General features: G+C 43.5%; 1 protein-coding gene across 4 annotated transcripts in view; it reads right to left on the bottom strand.

Moving 5' to 3' along the window:
- The window catches only part of NINL (ninein like), a 46,822-nt gene that overhangs the window by 11,558 nt on the left and 16,341 nt on the right, over positions 1-18,923 (bottom strand). For 2 of the 4 annotated variants that reach the window (XM_035111048.3, XM_035111050.3), the window contains 15 exons: positions 17,928-18,024; positions 16,285-16,460; positions 14,848-14,914; positions 14,080-14,270; positions 12,777-12,932; positions 11,027-11,185; positions 9,995-10,131; positions 8,424-8,564; positions 7,998-8,172; positions 7,411-7,521; positions 6,897-6,986; positions 4,686-4,839; positions 2,501-2,566; positions 962-1,071; positions 5-351 (listed from right to left, as the gene is read on the bottom strand). In XM_035111048.3, coding sequence (XP_034966939.1) covers positions 5-351; positions 962-1,071; positions 2,501-2,566; positions 4,686-4,839; positions 6,897-6,986; positions 7,411-7,521; positions 7,998-8,172; positions 8,424-8,564; positions 9,995-10,131; positions 11,027-11,185; positions 12,777-12,932; positions 14,080-14,270; positions 14,848-14,914; positions 16,285-16,460; positions 17,928-18,024 — 2,177 coding nt within the window. The remainder of the gene's footprint in view (positions 1-4; positions 352-961; positions 1,072-2,500; positions 2,567-4,685; positions 4,840-6,896; positions 6,987-7,410; positions 7,522-7,997; positions 8,173-8,423; positions 8,565-9,994; positions 10,132-11,026; positions 11,186-12,776; positions 12,933-14,079; positions 14,271-14,847; positions 14,915-16,284; positions 16,461-17,927; positions 18,025-18,923) is intronic. The other 2 variants (XM_035111051.3, XM_088666816.1) reach the window with 2 other exon arrangements.

Here is an 18,923-nt window from a genome sequence, read left to right as displayed (position 1 = left end):
AGACCTCATGAAGTGTGTCTCAGCCTCATGCTTCATCTTCATGTCTTCTTCCAGTCTGTCTCTTTCCTGGGCCAGTCTCTGTCCCAAAATGGAAATCTCTTTGGCATAGTACTGCTCCATTTCTGATCTCTCCTTCTCAAAGCTCTTCTTGAGTTCTTGGGTGGGAACTAGTTTCTGAAGCTGGTCTTTCAAGCCATCTATCACTTCCTGGCATTTGGCATTCAGCTCTTCCAAATCGCTCTTCTGTTCCTCCAATTCGCTGATCTCAATCTTAAAACCTTGTTCAACGTCCTTCCTTTCCTTCTCAAAGTTCCTTTTCATCAGCTCAATTTCTCTTTCGTAGTAATTGACCTAGCACAGTAAAACCCAACCAAACTTTTGTTATGCATTCTTTAGGTAGCATGGTTAATACATGCACAAACAGGTCGAGAGTCCTTACTTCACGTTTAACAACTTGGTCCTTGAAGTGAGGCATTGCAAGAGCTAGAAGCCTATGCATTTCAAGAGAGCAGGATTTTTATACAGAATGAGAGCATTCTTACTCCATTCATACAGACTTACTCCATTCTTACAGAACTAACTTGTCATCTGCAGCTGAACCAAGTCCACCCTTTTCTACAAACAGCCATAATATGCTATCCCGTAATATGCTATTACATTGTCAATGAGATACTTAATTTACAAGAGCAATGGAGAAAAGCACCACAAAAAACCCAAAACATTTCATTATCATAAATGAGTTTACGTCTATTTAAAAAAATACTTTAAATGCTGATTTATTTTAAATTTAACAACAAAAGCTACATCATTTGGTCAACATACTCAAATGTATCCTGCTGAGCAAGTAACCTGAAGACTGCATTCAGAAATATATTGAGAGTCTACTGATTCTTAAGATGATTTTTAACTTGAACATAAATTGGCATTTAAACACCTGCTTGTGTCTTCCTCCTCGACTCACCTTGGTTTCCAGTTGTATTTTCAGGTCTTGATGCTGTTCCTTCAGTTCTTCAACCAGAAGCTCCATTTCTATGCTTACTGAGTAGGGACCGGATTCAATGAAAACGAGTCCTATAAATAAAATTATTCTTGGAAAAAAACAGGCCCAAGAATGCAGAATCATGGAGGATAAAACTACTACTACATGATGGTCATGCCTCTATGAATGGATGAAACATGTTTCTCAGTTGCTGGAAACCGCAGGAAGAGAAGATGCTACTGAATTCAGGTCCTGTTTGCAAACTGCCGATAGGCATCTGGTTGGTCACAGTGAGAAGTGGATACTGAGCTAGATGGGCCAATGAATGGCCTGATCCAGCAGGCTCTTCCTGTGTTCTTAGAACACTAAGGAAACAAACTGCCAAGATAAACCATGTATCTGGGGTGTGGTCTAGTTGCTTTTCCTCCACCAACAGGGGCATGGGAAGGGGAACAAGAGTGCAATGGTTCAAAGCATACAACTGTCTGCTCTACAAGTATGTGCCACGGTGACTGAATAACTTAAAATGTGGGCCCGTTATCAGAACTGATTACTGACACACTGGAAAGGTTTCAGAGTCTAGGTGGCTCAGGGCCACAATACCTCACGGACCGCCTCTTTCCATATGAACCTACCCAGGCCCTGAGATCATCTTCTGAGGCCCTCCTTCGTGTGCCCTCTCCTTGAGAGGTTCGGAGGGTGGCAACACGAGAACAGGCCTTCTCTGCAGTGGCTCCCCATCTGGGGAATGCTCTCCCCAGAGAAGTTCGCCTGGCGCCTTCATTATACACCTTCAGGCGCCAGGCAAAAACACTCCTTTTTAACTAGGCATTTGGTTGACCCGAGGGACATCCTATGCCCTTTTAAAATGTGGCTCTTTTTGAGGGGGTGTTATTGGGTTATTGTTTTCATTTTGATTTTATATATTGTGATCTTTTCTGTGAACCACCCTGAGACCTCCAGGTATAGGGCGGTATATAAATTTAATTAAAAAAAATAAAAAATGGTAACAGTTTAGACGAGCCACAGGTCACATAGGTCATGCAAACCTATTAAAAACAAAAACAAAGGAAAACACAAACACATGCTTAAAATACACTTGCTGGGAATGTGGGCTTGATCATAACACCCCAGGAAACACATCTTACAAGTCTTGAAGGGAGAAAATATTAAAAACAACAGAGGAAACTGTTTAACTACCTGGAGGGGAAACATGATATATTATTCTTTTAATACCCACTGGATAAAAGAGCTGTGGGTTGAAATTACAGACCACGACACCTGCAGCTGAAACATTTGGGGAAATATCTGTAGCCCATGAAGCAGCTGCCTGGGAATCTTTGTATTTGGAGGTTATCCAGAAGAAACTGGACAGGTTGTCAAGAGACGCTTTTGATACTGGATATTGTACCACTCATGGCACGGGGGGTGGATTAGTTTTCTCTTGAAGAGCTCTAGAGCTGGCATGTATCTTAACTTACTCCTTCATAGAAAATGCACACACCTGGGAACATTTCTTACCGTTTTGGCCTGCCACCGGAAAGTGATGGTGTCCAAGGAGGAGTTCCTCATCTTTTTGCATGGTGTCTTAAAAGAAAGAAAAAAGGTACACATTATGCCAAAAGGAGTTCTTCAAAGATTTGGTATAGCAGAAGGGAAAAGGCAGAGAGCACATTGTATACCACAATTTGTTTTAAGATATTTTCATTGGTCTATTTAAAATTGTTGTGACCCCCTCTGGGACCTTAGGGTCAAGGGTGGGTAATAAATCGAATCATCATCATCAACAACAACAATAGCAGCAGCAGCAACAACAACAACAACTTGCCCTTCTGGTGCAAGAGAGAAGAATGGATGCAAGGACCATTGTGCCAGAATGATGCATATATAACATCAAAGCACTGTATCAAGATACTCAGTTGAGCCCCACCACCACCACCACCAAAACTTTGAATCATACAACCACACTAGGGCACACCGCTGATATGGGGAAAAAAGGGTACATAGCATGAAAAGGGCTGAAAATTTTAAAAGGCAACTTCCCCCATGCTAATAGGACCTGGATACAACACTCTGGACATAAATACCAAGTGCCAAGGCTCAACAGTCGATTTTTTTAAAGGGCAAGGAAAAGGCTAAAGCAACATAACGAGGCACATTGACAGACCCCACCCCACTGAGAGACGCACATCTATACAGGGAAGGAAGCAAAGCAGGTTTTTGGCAAATCAAACAAAAAAAAGCCTAAAGGGTGAAATATAAACAAAGCAGGGATAACGTATGTTTAATCTGTCACTTAGCCTTATGGCAAGCCTGAAAGAAACCAAGAGGGAAGTTTCTGAACTCCTGGCAGCATGTGTTTTTATCACATTATTGCAGTGACTTTAAAATATATACAGTGGAGAGGCAACTGATAAATAAATGCTCGACTCTAACCTTCATTTATAAATTTAATCCAGCATGGAAAAAGCAGCCTAACCCGAGATCCACCTGGTCTACCATTCCGACTCTGATTGATCCATCAGAATTGCTATTTATTTATACAAGTGTTTTATATACTGCCCTCTTGCAAATAGGGCTGGGCGATATATCAATATATCGTCCGAAACGGGCTTGAAGTCCATATTGTGGTATTGGTTTCAGTTTCTGACCTGGCAATATATTGCGAATCCTGATATGTGTTGTGCGCACGCACTATGTGGGGGAAACTGCAAAGCCAGCCAATGCTCCATCCTTATTTCAGACGTGATATATCATGATGTTTAGCTGGTCATATTGCTTGGTCCTACTTTGCAAAGCATTTCACAGCAATGTAAAATCCTTGAAAAGCAATTCAAATCAATCATCAAAATGAATGGCTACCCAGGAAGAATTTTTTAACTCTATGTGCCTGTTGGCATAAAATAAAAGTGTCTTCAAGAGATGCCTCAAAGTGAAAAGTTGAAGATGCCTGCCAAATCTGCACAACACTAAATGCCTGACTTCTGGCTGAGGTCAGTTGGGCCTCTGCAACGTGGGAGGAAACTAACAGGGGTGCTCCAGATCAGTGATCAGGCTGGACTCTAAGGGCTCAAGCGGTCCTTAAGCTATACTGGACCCAATTTATTCAGGGTTTTATGTATCAGCACAAGAGACTTATACCTGGCCTGGCAGGATATGAGCAGCCAGCGTAGGCATTTCAGCAGAGGTGTCACATGCTAAAGCCTCCAGGCCAGGTCCAAGGGTGGCCCAACACAAAGCGCACTGCAGTAATCCAGCCTTGAGGTTACTGGCGCATGCTCTACAGCGGCCATGTTACCCACTTCCAGTTACAACTGCAGCAGGTATACCAGACATAGATGGTGAAAGGCACTCCTAGCCGCAACAACCTAGTGCCACCTTTAACCATCCTGAAAGAGCAAGGGTCCAGAGGGTAGGTGGTCAGACGCACTGCTGCAAGGATCTTTTCAACATCATCAGGCTGCATCAACAGGAAATGGTCCCATTAGAGTGGGCCAGATGTTGCATTAGATTTCTCAGCTGCATTTGCTGCAATAGGGGCAACCCGCCATTCCTCTATTCTGCCTCTCAGCATTGGGGGTGAAGTGGGGGGGACGGGGACAGAAGGGTCTTGTTCCTAAACCCCTTGTGACTAACAGACACCAATGCATTTAACCTATGTGATTTAACCCAATTTGACGTTCTAAATGCAACTTGCAATACACACCCAGAATTCTGGCTTTTACATTTTCAGGCAGCAGCCTTTCTCCAAGTCTGCTGGCCTTCATTTTACACCAGGCTAGACTATGCTTGCTTTCATGCAGCTGGGAACGCAGTTTCTCCACCTCCATTTGCAGCTCATCATTCTTGTCGCGCAGCTCCTGAAAGGGAAGAACCCAGAAGTTCAAAATGTGGAACAGCCTCCCTCGGATCTGCCTCGTTGGGTGCACAACAAACGTTCCTCGACAGAATAACTAGGTGTGCTTGCAAATAATTCTCACAGAAATGCTGTAAGACAGTCTTTAAAAAACACACACAAGACACTGGAACATAAGAAGAGCATGCTGGATCAGGCCCATGATCCATCTAGCCCAGTGGCTCTCTATAACTTCTTTCTCTGGGCCATACTTTCAGGAAAAGAATTTGGTCACTCCATGCCACGTTTTATTATTGACAAGAAATACAAAAAGAAGCAACTCCTAGCAGTGCTTGATTTATAGCACAGAACAATTTGCTGCGCAGTACCATACAGTTAAAGTCAAACCAATCAAACAAAACTGAAAGGGTGGAGGGAAGCAGAAATAGGCTCAAGCAGAGCCCCCTGGGCATGAACTTCATGCAGATAATTCAAAGTACAGACTCCTAATGTCGGAGTATTTATTCTCTTTGCAACACTTTCTTAAAGGTAGCTGCTTCAGATGCTGCAAGAGCACTGAACCCTTTCCAGCAAATTCTTAACTTTTTGTAGTACAGCTGTTCTCCCTCACTGGATCACCACCTTGTTGCAGAGAGTGGGCTTGAACATTCCCGGGATCCTTGTGAGCTGTTGAACTGCAGAACTTGCTCAAAAACAAAAGCCTACCACTCAGTTCTGAAAGACACCTGAGTTTTCTAGAGTCACCGTGAAGTCTGTGGGAGAGGGAGAATTGGGAGCTACGGACAGAACTGAATTTAAAAAGATCTGTACTTCTCATTTCCTTACCTGACAAGGTACATGAACGATATAACTTTACAAGTGCAGAAGTGACTAGAGGGGGACAGGACTGAGGCCTACTCAACCCAAAGGAGGTAAAAAGCAAGCAGTGATATAGAAGTCCATGGAAATGTGAACTCAAGCCTTTCCGAAAACAAAAAAAACCTTGTAACACGCAAGATCTCAGGATGCAACAAGACATCATGCAGGTTTGCTAAAGAACAGTATACCACTACAAACAAGTGGATCGTGCACACACCTGAGGAGGGGAAAGTGCTCACCTTCACTCTCTATCAAGATGTAGCAGCAGCAAATGTCAAGAGTTTGGGGAGAAACAGGGAGAACTGAATTGGTAGCAGGACACATGAAATAACTCTAGTGCAACAGCAGTAGCTCTACCCGCACTGTCAGAAGCGACAGATATTACATTGTGATCTCCTTCTGGCAAGAAGCAGAGCTGGAGCAAAAACAGCAATAGTCACATGCTCAAAGTTATCTCTACAACCATTTGGTAAGGTGTCCCCAATTTTTATTCTAATAAAATATAGCTCTTTGGTTAGGATCTCACTGTTCTGGTCTATGAGTGCAGCTGGTAAGCTATCTAGGGGCTCTGTAATTAAAGAGAATACATTTAAAGCGGTATCATGCCACTTTAAACAGTCATGGCTTTCCCCAAAGGATCCTGGGAGCTGTAGTTTGTTAAGGGCAACAAGAGTTGTTAGGAAACCCCTATCCCCTCCCCAACTACAATTCCCAGAGTTCCCTAGAAAGAGGAACTGACTGCTAAACCACTCTGAGAATTGTAACTGTGAGGGGGAAAGGGGTTTCCAACAATTCTCAGCACCAGTAACAAGCTACAGTTCCCACGATTCTTTGGGCATAGCCAAACCATTGCTTTTTTTAAAAAATGTAACAGCAAACCATGGTTTACAGCTAACCAGGAAGTAACTAGCTAAATCTGCACTAGGGAAGGAGGAGTGCTTGAGGCTTGGTCGCGCAACATCAAACTATGGTTTGGCACTACGTCTGAACTTACCCTCTGTGTTGAACCTTGGTGTTTTAACTGCTATTCTAAAATGTGCCATTGAGGAAATGGTATAGGTGCTTATCAAAAGATTGCTGATCTGTTAAAGAAAAGAGGCATGAAGCCTTAATTTTTATGAGACTTGAACGAAGGCTGTTCTCTCGGCACTCGGATGGGTCCTCCCTGCATGATGCCATTTATAACAAGTACAGGCCACCTACCCGGCACTGCAGCTCATATTCCTGAATGATTTTGGCAAAGCGTTCTTCTTGATCAAAGAGCTCTGTGCTGTGTGGATCCAGCAGCCCCAGCTAAAGCAAGCAAAGAGGTTTATTTTAAAAGTATTAGTGGTGAAATATATATATATATATATATATATATATATATATATATATATATATATATATATTTTCATTCAGTCATTCCTAGAAATTTATACACCCCTTGATTGGAAAAACAAACAAACCCTCAAGCAGTTTACAATTAGCTGGTGGGAGCCAATTTTTCGGCAAGGCTAGATTTATAGTTTGACTTTAAATACATTTAATTTGGAAGCTCCGTCAACTTCAAAAAAACAAGATTTTTAATACATGCATTTATCTTTGTGATTAGAAACCAAATAAAGCCACAACAGAAAGTCAACTGAAAGAGGTCAAAATCCTACAACAGACATAAATATAAATGTTATTGGTTTTCAATATGAAGAGGAAAGCATTTTCATCAATCTGAAGCTACCTTGTCTTTCAACATGAAGTCAAGATCCTTCTGAAGATTTAGTACTTGCTTTTCAGATTCAGACAACTTTTGAACCACTTCAACAAGTTCACTTTGTAAGCGACTATTTTCCTTAAAAAACAAAACAAAAATATGAAAAAATGAAATCGGAAGTTCACATATATGCTCATTAAACATGACAATGGGGTACCTTTTGCAATTCCTGAGCAAGATACCAACATGTAGGATACAAAAAGATTAGCACTCAGAAGCAATCCTGAAAAACCAGCTCCACCCAACAAGGGCTGAGAGGGAAGTGGAGATAAGAAAGTAAGCCCTGATAGGTGGATGGATCTCTTTGAAAAGTGGGTTAAATTCATTTAAAAACAAAATTTAACACTCTAGTCCTCATGGCTGCAGATTAAAGTGTAGCAGTAATGCCTGGTGAAGTCTCCGTAAGTCAAGAGACGAAAGCATATTTTTACTTAATATGTACTACTGTATTAGCAGAATTCAGCCTCCCTTCAGGCAGCATTTTTACTTTATTCTTATTTCCAAGCTCAAATTATGCAGTCTTGCTGAAGATAACAGATGCTCCGAATCCTTACCTTGATCACTAAGCTCAGCTTCTGCCTCAGGCTAGATTCTTCCTCTTGAAGAGATCTGATGTCTGCTTCTAACTTGGTTTTCTGGTGGTTCCCTTGTTGCAAGAGCTGCTCCTTCTCCATCTCTGCTTCAGACTTCATAACACTGAGTTTCCCTCTGTAGTCTTGCTCAAGGTCTCTGCCAGATACAAGGACTGTTACTGGTATGTGCAAGTATTTTCCATGTAAAAATAAAAACAGAATGGCCCACAAGAGAAATGACTAGTGAGACTAAGGAGTTGGCCTCTACACAGTCACAATTTTGCGAACATTGGCTGCATAGCTTATGCTGTGCTGTTTCACTGGATGGCAAGTTGGGCCTGCTCTTCACACTCCTCCTTGTCTATAAACCCCGTCAGATAATGACACCCAAAAAGCTGGCTCACGTACTTCATTTTACTCTCATTGTGGTGCTCCAATGCACTATTGTGATCATCCACCTCCTCAAAAAGCTGCAGCTTCCGCTTTTCCACCTTCTCCAATTCAACTCGCGCTTTGTCTCTCTCAATGGATATTTGCTCTACCTGAGCTCTGCAAAGACAGGGAAGGTTCTGTCAAGTATGCATCCGAAATGATGCAGAAGCATCTTTCTGCTCAGTTTCTACCCTACCGTTTCCCATGGTATCAGTGCAAAAAGAACAGCAGGTTATTATTATTTATTTAATTCAATTTAAAACTGCATGTATTTGTTACCTTCCTATATACAGTGGAACCTCGGTTTATGAACACCTTGGTTTACGAATTTTCGGTTTACGAATGTCGCGGACCCATCTGGAACGGATTAATTCACTTTCCATTACCTTCAATGGGAAAGTTTGCTTCAGTTTATGAACGCTTCAGTTTACGAACAGACTTCCGGAACCAATTACACCCATGCTTCGGGTTAAGTACGCTTCAGGTTGAGTACTCCGCGGACCCGTCTGGAATGGATTAATCCACTTTCCATTACTTTCAATGGGAAAGTTCGCTTGAGTTTATGAACGCTTCAGTTTAAGTACTCCGTGGACCGTCTGGAACAGATTAATCCACTTTCCATTACTTTCAATGGGAAAGTTCACTTGAGTTTATGAACAGACTTCCGGAACCAATTCTGTTCATAAACCGAGGTACCACTGTACAGTGGTACCTCGGGTTAAGAACTTAATTCATTCTGGAGGTCCATTCTTAACCTGAAAGTGTTCTTAACCTGAGGTACCACTTTAGCTAATGGGGCCTCCCGCTGCTGCTGCCACCGCACGATTTCTGTTCTCATCCTGAAGCAAAGTTCTTAACCCGAGGTACTATTTCTGACAGGGCCGTCTTAAGCGCCCCTGGCGCCGTGGAGCGACAGATCCCTCCGGCGCTCCCCCGCCCCGTTTCCCAGCACGGTGGGTGGGTGGGCGCAGCGTGCAGCGCGGCTGCCAGAGGCACTGCTGCGCAGCGCTGCGGTGGGCGGGCAGGCACAGCGCGGTTGTCGAACCAGCGGACTGGGCGGGTCGGCACCGTGGTGCCCTGCGCCACCGGGGGTCTACCTAGAGCCGGCCCTGTTTCTGAATTAGTGGAGTCTATAACTGAAGCCTCTGTAACCTGAAGGGTCTGTAACCCAAGGTACCACTGTACATAAAACAGTAAGGCTGTTGCCACACTGTAGTTTGGGTGGCTACCAAAAGATGGCCACGCCAACTCCTGTGTAATAACAGAACGGCAGGCGAGTGAGTGAGAAAGCAGCGCTGGGTGGCAGACAGCGCAGACAAGCTGTTTAACAGAGGGAAGTAATGTGCTTCAGAGAACAGTTTGGACAAACTGCTCTCTGAAGTCCTCCCCGCTCTTTTAAAAGGGTTGGGAGTTGGGGTGAGCTAGGAGGGGAGGGGTAGGTTTGGGCAAACTGTGAGGTGATAGGTGAAGGGGTGGGTGAGGTGTAAAGGGAGAAGGGGTTGGCCAGGAATGGGCCCCCTGGCTAAAGCAGCCGAAGAACAAGTTACTCTAGATGGCGAAGTTCGTGTCGGTAAGAAGCAAATGTTGCCTGTTGAAGTCCGCTCTTGGGAACTGTTATCTCCTCATCAAGGGCTGCAGACAGTTCCAAGAGGTTAACTCTCTCCTCCATGTTGAAATCCAGACTCTGTTAAAACACAAGCACACACAGAGAGAGCTTCTCAAAATCAAGGGAAATGTAAGTCAAGAGGTTCTAAAACTACTGCTATCAATACTTATTCAACACCAGTGTGCTAGGTTCTATATACAGAACTGGCAATACCCACAGCCAGAGCAATTGAAAGAAGTGGGCTTTAAAAAGGTCGATAGCAGGAGGTACAGAAAGCATGAGGCTATGGTGTTCCAGAAAAGGCTTGGCAGAAGTGGGATTTAGAGGGGGGCTGCCTTAATACAGAGGGCAAAGCTGTTTCAGCAGGGATAGCCAAAATGGTGTCCTCCAGACGTCTTGCACTGCAATTTCCATCATCCCTGTCTGTTAACCGTGCTAGCTAGGGGCTGATGGGATTTGTAGTTGAAAACATTTTGAAGGTACCATGTTGGCTATCCTTTCATTTAAGCTAGTGTCTTCAGCTGTTTTTGGACTACAACTTCCATCACCCCTGACCACTGGTCTTGCTAGCTAGGGATAGTGGGAGTTCAAAAACAGCTGGAGACCCAAGTTTGGGAAACACTGATTTAAGCCATCAGAAGAACTTGGGCAGAAGGAGGAGAAAAAGGGTCAAGAACAGATGGGTTAATGCAGAGCAAAGCAAAGAAAACAAGAAGGGGAATAATTTCAGTTCCCAGAGTTCTTTGTAGGCTGCCACTGTTGTACTACTATCTGCGTAGCTTAAAATGTGTCACATGGATGCTAATTAATATGAAGGTGCTGCAATTCATCATTGGGATCTTTAGTGGGAAAGAGGGGTGCAGGGGGTGGGGGCAAGAGAGAAGTGAAAACAAGGCTTTTTCTTGGGGTGAAAGGAAAACCAAAGCCTTCGTAATCCGCAGGTAGGCAGTTAATAAGGAGCAGCTATAGAAACCTTAAGGATCTCCTTGCAATTTTCAACCCCTTCCTGGGCCCAGATGGAAACAACTTGCTCAGGCCTTGCGAAGCCACTGCCGTCATCGATGCTGGAGAAAAGATTCAAGGCCACGGAAGTAGATAAGAAGGATGGAGTTGTGCTTCTGTCTTTGAAAATCTGGGGGCAGATTGGAGAGGGAAGCGATGGAGCGAGGAAAAGAAGGAAAAGTCGGTTTAGACAAACAGTGTAGCAATCAAGAGAGACCTGAAAGGCAACATGTTTTTACCAATGAAGGACATCCTTGTGCACCTATAAATAAGGGAAGCTGATTGTTCGCAGCTACCAGGGTTTGCATTTTAATATCAGTTGGGATCGTATGTAAAAACAAGTGCCTTCGAAGAGCTTGTCCAAAAGTGAGCAGGAGGCGGCACTGTAAAAGCTTGCCTAAATTTAAACCAGTTCTCTCATCCTCCACCTAAACAGAATTAGCTTGTTTCAAGCTGGGAAGACCAGAAGGATTATCTAGTAGCCAGATGCATGCAGCCCATCTGAACTCTGTAAACAGCACTCAATTTATTCATTTTTTTGACCCACCATTGGAAAGCTGCTTATTCTCCAGTGTGAATTTTTACTCTGGGTACATCCGCGTGGGTACTTAGGATTTCCTACACCAACTGCTTTAACTAGGGTGTGTTCATAGCTCCTACTGGATGGGATTACTCTATATCTGAGCTTTATCTCGGGTAAGCGACTCTCTCATTAAACAGGCACTAGGCCATATTGCACTAGATTATGTTTAGAGCAGCCATGTATCAGTTGCAGTTCGAAGAGGAAGAGGAAGCTCAAAAGTATCAGTACATGCAAGAAGGATTCCCCTATGGCCTTTGAGACTCCAACACACACTGGATTGCATCCAGAACTAAGGCACATTTTTATGATGCTGCGTTCCTGTATATTTTCGCTGCCACCCTCTTTTCCCAATTTGAGTTTCCATTTCTGTGCCTCCCCTAGCAACTGTCTGGACTTCTACAGCAACTACAACACACACACACACACACACACACACACACACACACACACACACACTTTTTTGGAACAGAGTTGTCAAGTAGGCTAGAAAAGGCAACTCAGAGATCCCACACACCACTCCAATACTTCATACTGAATTAATAAGATGAAGTCTGCTAAATTCTTCCTTTGCTTTGCTTTGCTTTCCAGGGATCACAAAAAGTAGAGTAAATGAAAACAGTCTTTGGCATCTGAATCTTTCAGGTCACCTTTTACATTTGAAGGTCAGTTCAAGACATTCTAACCTAGGGAAACTTTTAATGTAAACCACGGTTGCCCATTATGTGCACGAGGAAGAGGAAAGGGGAAACTTCCGTTTCTGGTTTGCAACTAACCATGGTTACTCACAACATTAGAACTTTGGAAACTGTTGTTTATTTAAGCCACTGCTAGTGATAACAATTCAGGAGGCAGCAACAGTTTCAGAACGTGGCTTACTTTAGAAAGCCACATTTCCCCAAATGTGGAGTTCACTGAGAACTTTAAAACAGAAAGCAGGTGGTCTTAGTCTTCTCCCCTAGCATTCGAAAAAGCATGCTGCAGCTTAGTCACATTGCATGAAAACATGGCTTCCCATGTGTCATAACACAGCTCTGCGTGAAAATGCAGCTGCTGGAGGTCCTCTGAACGGTTTCAGATTTTGAGTCTTAAAACTATGTTCTTGAAGGAAGTCTCTCAGAAATTATGCTTTGACAGTTACCTGGTGGGATGGTGATCTCTGACATCTTGGTTTGAGAGGTGTGGAAGAAATAGGGCAAAGAATGGGGCTGTGGTTGAACAAGCCAAGCTGGAATTCCTTTAGGCTTACTCTGCCATCTCCATCACTATCCAACTGGTTAAACAAATCTTCAAGGTCCTGAATAAAACATTTTTAAAAAGCAATCTATCACAAAGTGTCAGACATTATATTTAGGGGAAAAAATTACCTGAGGAATTGGACCATTTTATGCTGTCTCAAAAAAATACAAAAAGTGGTATTTTATAACTATTTTAACTAACAAATGCTCTTTCCCCTAAAACAGTCATTTTACTGCCTAGTCATTAAGAGGAAGGTGAACCTATCAAAATACATCGATTTGTTCCAAGAGAACCAATAGGCAGCCTACCACAGCAGCTCACCGGGTTCTGACCAGAATTTAATAAAGTCTACTCAACCTTAAAGACTTGGAGAAAGAACATTGTTAGTGCTTTCAAGCTCTTTTGCAGTTAGAAGACATTAGGAAAGCTTTTAATGTTTAATAGATTGTTGTATTTTAATATTCTGTTGGAAGCCGCCCAGAGTGGTTGGGGAAACCCAGCCAGATGGGTTGGATATATTATTATTATTATTATTATTATTATTATTATTATTATTATTATTATAGTGGGCAACTGCTGCAGCACTATCACCCTGGCACCTCTTCTGCTGCTTTAAGGGCTGCAACAAAAAGCTGCAGCACCACCTTGGTGGTCTTTCTAGCCAGGAAAAAGGAGTATGGCACTACTACATCTACAAAAAAAGTAACATGGTACAATAGTTAATAGTGTCAGACTAGGACAACACTCACTTGGTCAAGACGCTCAATGGGAATAAATAATAAAACACAATAAAACATTAAAAGCTTTCCTAAACAGGGCTGCCTTCAGATGTCATCTAAAAGTCAGATAGTTGTTTATTTCCTTGACTGACACCTGAAGGGAGAGTGTTCCACAAGGAGGGAGCCACTATCAAGAAGGCCCTCTGCATGGTCGGGGGGGGGGGAGGTAGGCCAGTCACTCTCAGCTTAACCTACTTCACTGGGATGTTGAGTGGATTGAATCAGGGTTGGGGGAGAACAATGTACCCCACCCAGAAGAAAAGCAGGCCATAAATGCAATAAATAAGGATTGGCAGGAACAAGCTCTCAGATTTATTTGCAAGGCTGATCTACCATACAGGGCTGTTGTAAATATTGCCTAAACGACATTGAAGAATTGCCTTCAATACTTGGCCAAGCAATTTCCAACAGCTGAGTTTACCCCACCTCTTTTTCCATCTCTTTGAGTCCAATGTTCTTACAAACGGTAGCCAGCTCTTGTTTGTTAAGGTGCCCGTTCTTTCCAATGCCAAGATCTTCCCAGATGTCCCGAACCTGATTCTCAGTCATGCCAAAACACGAAGGGGAGACCTTTCTGGGGCTATCATAGAGGTCATCGTGCCAGGTACACCTTCGCCCTGTAAATATAAAGAAATTCCATTAAGCAAAAAGAACGGCATTCTACCTTTAAATTATTCCATCAGTCATAGCAAAGACTGTTCCTTCCACAAGCCTTCAACCATTTAACAGAGAACTGAGCTGTGAGAAGGACTTTGCATGCAGAAGGTCCTGGGTTCCATTCCAGCATCTCCAAGTAGAACTGGAAATAATCTCCTTCCTCAAACCCCCGAGAGCCGACTGCCAGTCAGTGTAGACAATACTGAGCTACGATGGACCAAAGTCTGACTTGGGATAAAGCAGCTTCTTATGCCTACTCTGACAGGTCTCCAAGGTCTCAGAAAAAGGTTATTTTCCATCACTTGCTTCCTGTTACATTTAACTGGAAATATCAGGGACCTTCTACCTGTAAAAATGGATTTTGTTACTGAACTATCACCCTGTCCTTAAAGTCACCTATTGAAATCAGATGACCAGAAAGTTAAAGAAGGGAAGTTTCCATCTTTGGTATTGCTTTTTCTCCTTTCCTTTTTTCAAAAGGAGAGAACCCGTTCTAATTTTTTTAAAACATGCATTTTGAGTTTAGGTTTCTCCTACCTTGACCCTCAAACATCTCATGCTGTTGTTCTTTTGTGCTTTCAGCCTCTTCGTCTGATTTAAGGCTCTGAAAACAAGAGAAGGATTCACTGTTTCATGCAAGCTATAGAGCAAAGCTTTAAAAAAAAATAACAAAAAAGGATTGCCATGAGTCCTGCGGAGGTGTCCTGGAGGGGATGGTGAGATCCTGAGGAGGAATGGGAGGAGCTCAGGGAGCTGACCTGAACAACCCTGTGGAGGATCCTAGTGGAATAAAGGATGTGGAATCGGGATCTCAAGAAGTATTTGCACCCGGGGAGGAGATCAGTCATCTGAAGAATGGACAGCTGGGTTCAGGAGAGGGTCAAAGTGGATTGGCAGAGGGGTGTTCTGCTCCTGCAATACTGCATACACCTAGTAAGATACCTCCTGCTATGCAGCCACACGAGTCACTTCTCTTGCCAAAAAGGGGTTCCCTCCAGAGAGACAAGCAACTAAGAGCATGTTGGATGCTGACCTGGCCCCAAACCCACTTGTCTCTGAGGACACTATACAGATGCCCTGGTTCTCTCCAGCCTCATCCTAAGTAACTTCAGCTTCCTGGATGCTGGCTTTGGATACAGAAACTGTGGGAATGTTCGGGGTGGCAGGAGAGGATATATTGTTTATTAATATCCTTCCTAACTTGCGTTATCAAGTTCCTTTACTTAGCAGAGTGCATTCCCCTTCACACAGCAGAAAACTGGTTGCAAACGTGTGTGACTTTCTTAAGACAATACGCAATTCAATCTGGCTTGTCCAGATTGAAATGTGTTCTAATACTTTCCTGGTAAGACCCCTGGAATCCCTCCTAAAAGAATAAAGACACCACAGTCTTATTCATAAGCAATAAAAATAAAGTTTACTCACGATCAGGCAGAGCACAGTGTGATCCCTGAAGGCAGGCTTAAGGCTTGAAATTACAAGCATATACAAGCAGGTTTACCCCATATGTGGGTTGACCTAGTGACTGCAGTTAGCAGTCCAGGAAGTTCGCAGGACGAAAGGAAGATGGAAAAGAGGGAGAAAAGAGGGAGAGCGGAAGCATGCCTTGGCCTTTTACCAGGTCAGGAAAGGTCACGCCCACCCACTAGTCACATGCAAGGAAGGATGCTCCAGGCCAGGAAATTTTGACTGGCTGGACCAAACATTCCCTTGCATGTCCACTCTAGCAAAACAAGGAATGTTGTATTTGACTGCTCCCAGTGGATTACATCTCACAGAAACATGCAAACACCTCCTCTGCAATGACATGTTCACTGCCTTGATATCTGAGCCTAATATTTGTTACTGGATGCTGGGCAGGCTTTGGAAACTTCTGAACTTCTGGGTAAGCATGAACTATGAAAGAAGCCTCATGTTTACAAGGCTGCTTCTTTTAAAGTAACGTACAGTAAAACTCAAGAGACTCAACCTCACCTCCACACTCTCCAAAGATGCTGAGCGTCTCAGCTGACTTTTCCCATTTGCCTTTGCTTGCTGCTCCTGTAATAACTTGGGAGTTTCCAGATTTGCGCCCTGCAGTTCTGGTCTCGTCCGGCGGCCGTACCACTTGGCCCCATGGATGTATTTAGGCTCGACTTCATCTGGAACAGCTAAGAGTTGGAAACACAATTGTAGATCAGGATCGCCAGTCCGATTGCAGCTCTGCTCTACAGCATACTTAACCACTAAATCAACTAACCCCTGTGTTGCGAACTCCAGACTAAAGACAACAGCGGCAACATGTGGACCGATGAAAAATGAGGGCTTTTTGACCACTAAGCTTAAGTATGCTGTTGTTGTTTAGTCGTTTAGTCGTGTCCGACTCTTCGTGACCCCATGGACCATAGCACGCTAGGCACTCCTGTCTTCCACTGCCTCCCGCAGTTTTGTCAAACTCATGTTCGTAGCTTCGAGAACACTGTCCAACCATCTCGTCCTCTGTCGTCCCCTTCTCCTAGTGCCCTCCATCTTTCCCAACATCAAGGTCTTTTCCAAAGATTCTTCTCTTCTCATGAGGTGGCCAAAGTATTGGAGCCTCAGCTTCATGATCTGTCCTTCCAGTGAGCACTCAGGGCTGATTTCCTTAAGAATGGATAGGTTTGATCTTCTTGCAGTCCATGGGACTCTCAAGAGTCTCCTCCAGCACCATAATTCAAAAGCATCAATTCTTCGGCGATCAGCCTTCTTTATGGTCCAGCTCTCACTTCCATACATCACTACCGGGAAAACCATAGCTTTAACTATACGGACCTTTGTCGGCAAGGTGATGTCTCTGCTTTTTAAGATGCTGTCTAGGTTTGTCATTGCTTTTCTCCCAAGAAGCAGGTGTCTTTTAATTTTGTGACTGCTGTCACCATCTGGAGTGATCAAGGAGCCCAAGAAAGTAAAATCTCTCACTGCCTCCATTTCTTCCCCTTCTATTTGCCAGGAGGTGATGGGTCCAGTGGCCATGATCTTGGTTTTTTTGATGTTGAGCTTCAGAAAAAACCAAATCCCTTCATGGATCACTGCCTTGTCGTGGCGAAGGGGCTTAAATAACTTAGAGAAGTTATGTTTTGACCAAACGTGATCCACCTGGAGAAGGAATTGGCAAGCCACTCCAGTATCCCTGCCAAGAAAACTCTATGGACAAAGACAACAGGCATATAAAAAGTATGCTGTAGACTAGTTTTATGACCACTGCTCCTTAGAAGTTGGCTGTATACATTTCTGAGTGGAACACTGAGGAAGACCACGTCGAAACAGTGTCATTATCCGGATCAGTGTCTATGATTTGCTATTATTTGCATCGACAGATATCGCTAAGCATTCAAATTATATCACTGGATGAATTTTATTTTGATACTATATGGACTGTACTCTTGAATATCGCTTCGCTGCAACTTATAAAGATATACATAAAGATATAATGTACATTTATGCCCTCATTTTTCATCGGTCCACGTGTTGCCGCTGTTGCCTTTAGTCTACTACAGCATACTTAAGCTTAGTGGTCAATAGCCCACTGTAAGCAAAGGAACTTGAAAGCAGTAAATACAAAACAAGTAATCTTTTAGCACCCCCTCTTCTTCACCCACCTGGCTCCAGGTAACTGCTCTCATCATCGGAAAGACCAAGACTGATGCTTGAGGACAATATGGTCACAAAGCCTTCCTTAAACTCTTCAAAGTTAACCTAGGAGTGGACGGACAGGACATTGTTAAGTCAGGTGTATACCAGGAATGAAGCTCAGTTCTTGTTTCTGCTTTATGCTGAGTCAGACCATTGGCCCACATAGCTCGATATTGGCTACACTGACAGGCGGTGGTTCCCCAGGTGCCATGCAGGCATAGCTGCCAAGTTTTCCCTTTTCTCGCGAGGAAGCCTATTCAGCATAAGGGAAAATCCCTTTAAAAAAGGAATAACTTGGCAGCTATGCATGCAGGGGACACTCCCAGCCCTACCTCGAGATGTCAGGGATTAGAACTGGCATCTTCTGCCTGCTGAGCAGATGCCCTACCACCAAGCCATGGCTCTTCACTTTTGCCAATCCAGCTTAAGAAGATCTGATGGTAACAGGGCAGCACTGATTTCCCAGGAGAATCTTGTTCTCGTTCAGTTACTCCAGAACCTACCCCTACTGGAGAATGTTGCTAATGTTTGATGAGGTCTCAAAGACCAAATTTTATTCACTTGACAGGAACTAAAGTGATATTCATCAGGTTTGGGGAATGAGCAATGCACACATGCATTTTGCATCACTGCCCTGGCACTTTGGTTTTAAAGTGAGGCACCAGCATGAATGCAACACATCAGATGCTAGCTGTCTAAAGGGAGATTGCTGATTGCTAAGCTCTTACAGACTCCACCACTAGAAAGGGTACCGTTCCAGGGCACTGTAGTTTGGGCACCAATGTGGCAAGCCAAAGTGTTTATTTGGTCTGGCTTTTGATTCACCAAGGTGTTTTAAGATGCCACCTCAACAATAAGTACACAAGTGCTATTTCAAAGGGTAATTGTCCTTTGAAAATGAGTACAGTAGATAGTTTATGGGATCATATTAGAATGTTGACGAGCTTCAGCAGTTATGGTAG

Source organism: Zootoca vivipara, chromosome 3 (genome assembly GCF_965207765.1).
Source record: "Zootoca vivipara chromosome 3, rZooViv2.hap1.1, whole genome shotgun sequence".
Lineage (NCBI taxonomy): Eukaryota > Metazoa > Chordata > Lepidosauria > Squamata > Lacertidae > Zootoca > Zootoca vivipara.
The sequence above is the reverse complement of the archived record's forward strand: the minus strand, read 5'-3'. Positions and strand labels throughout refer to the sequence as shown.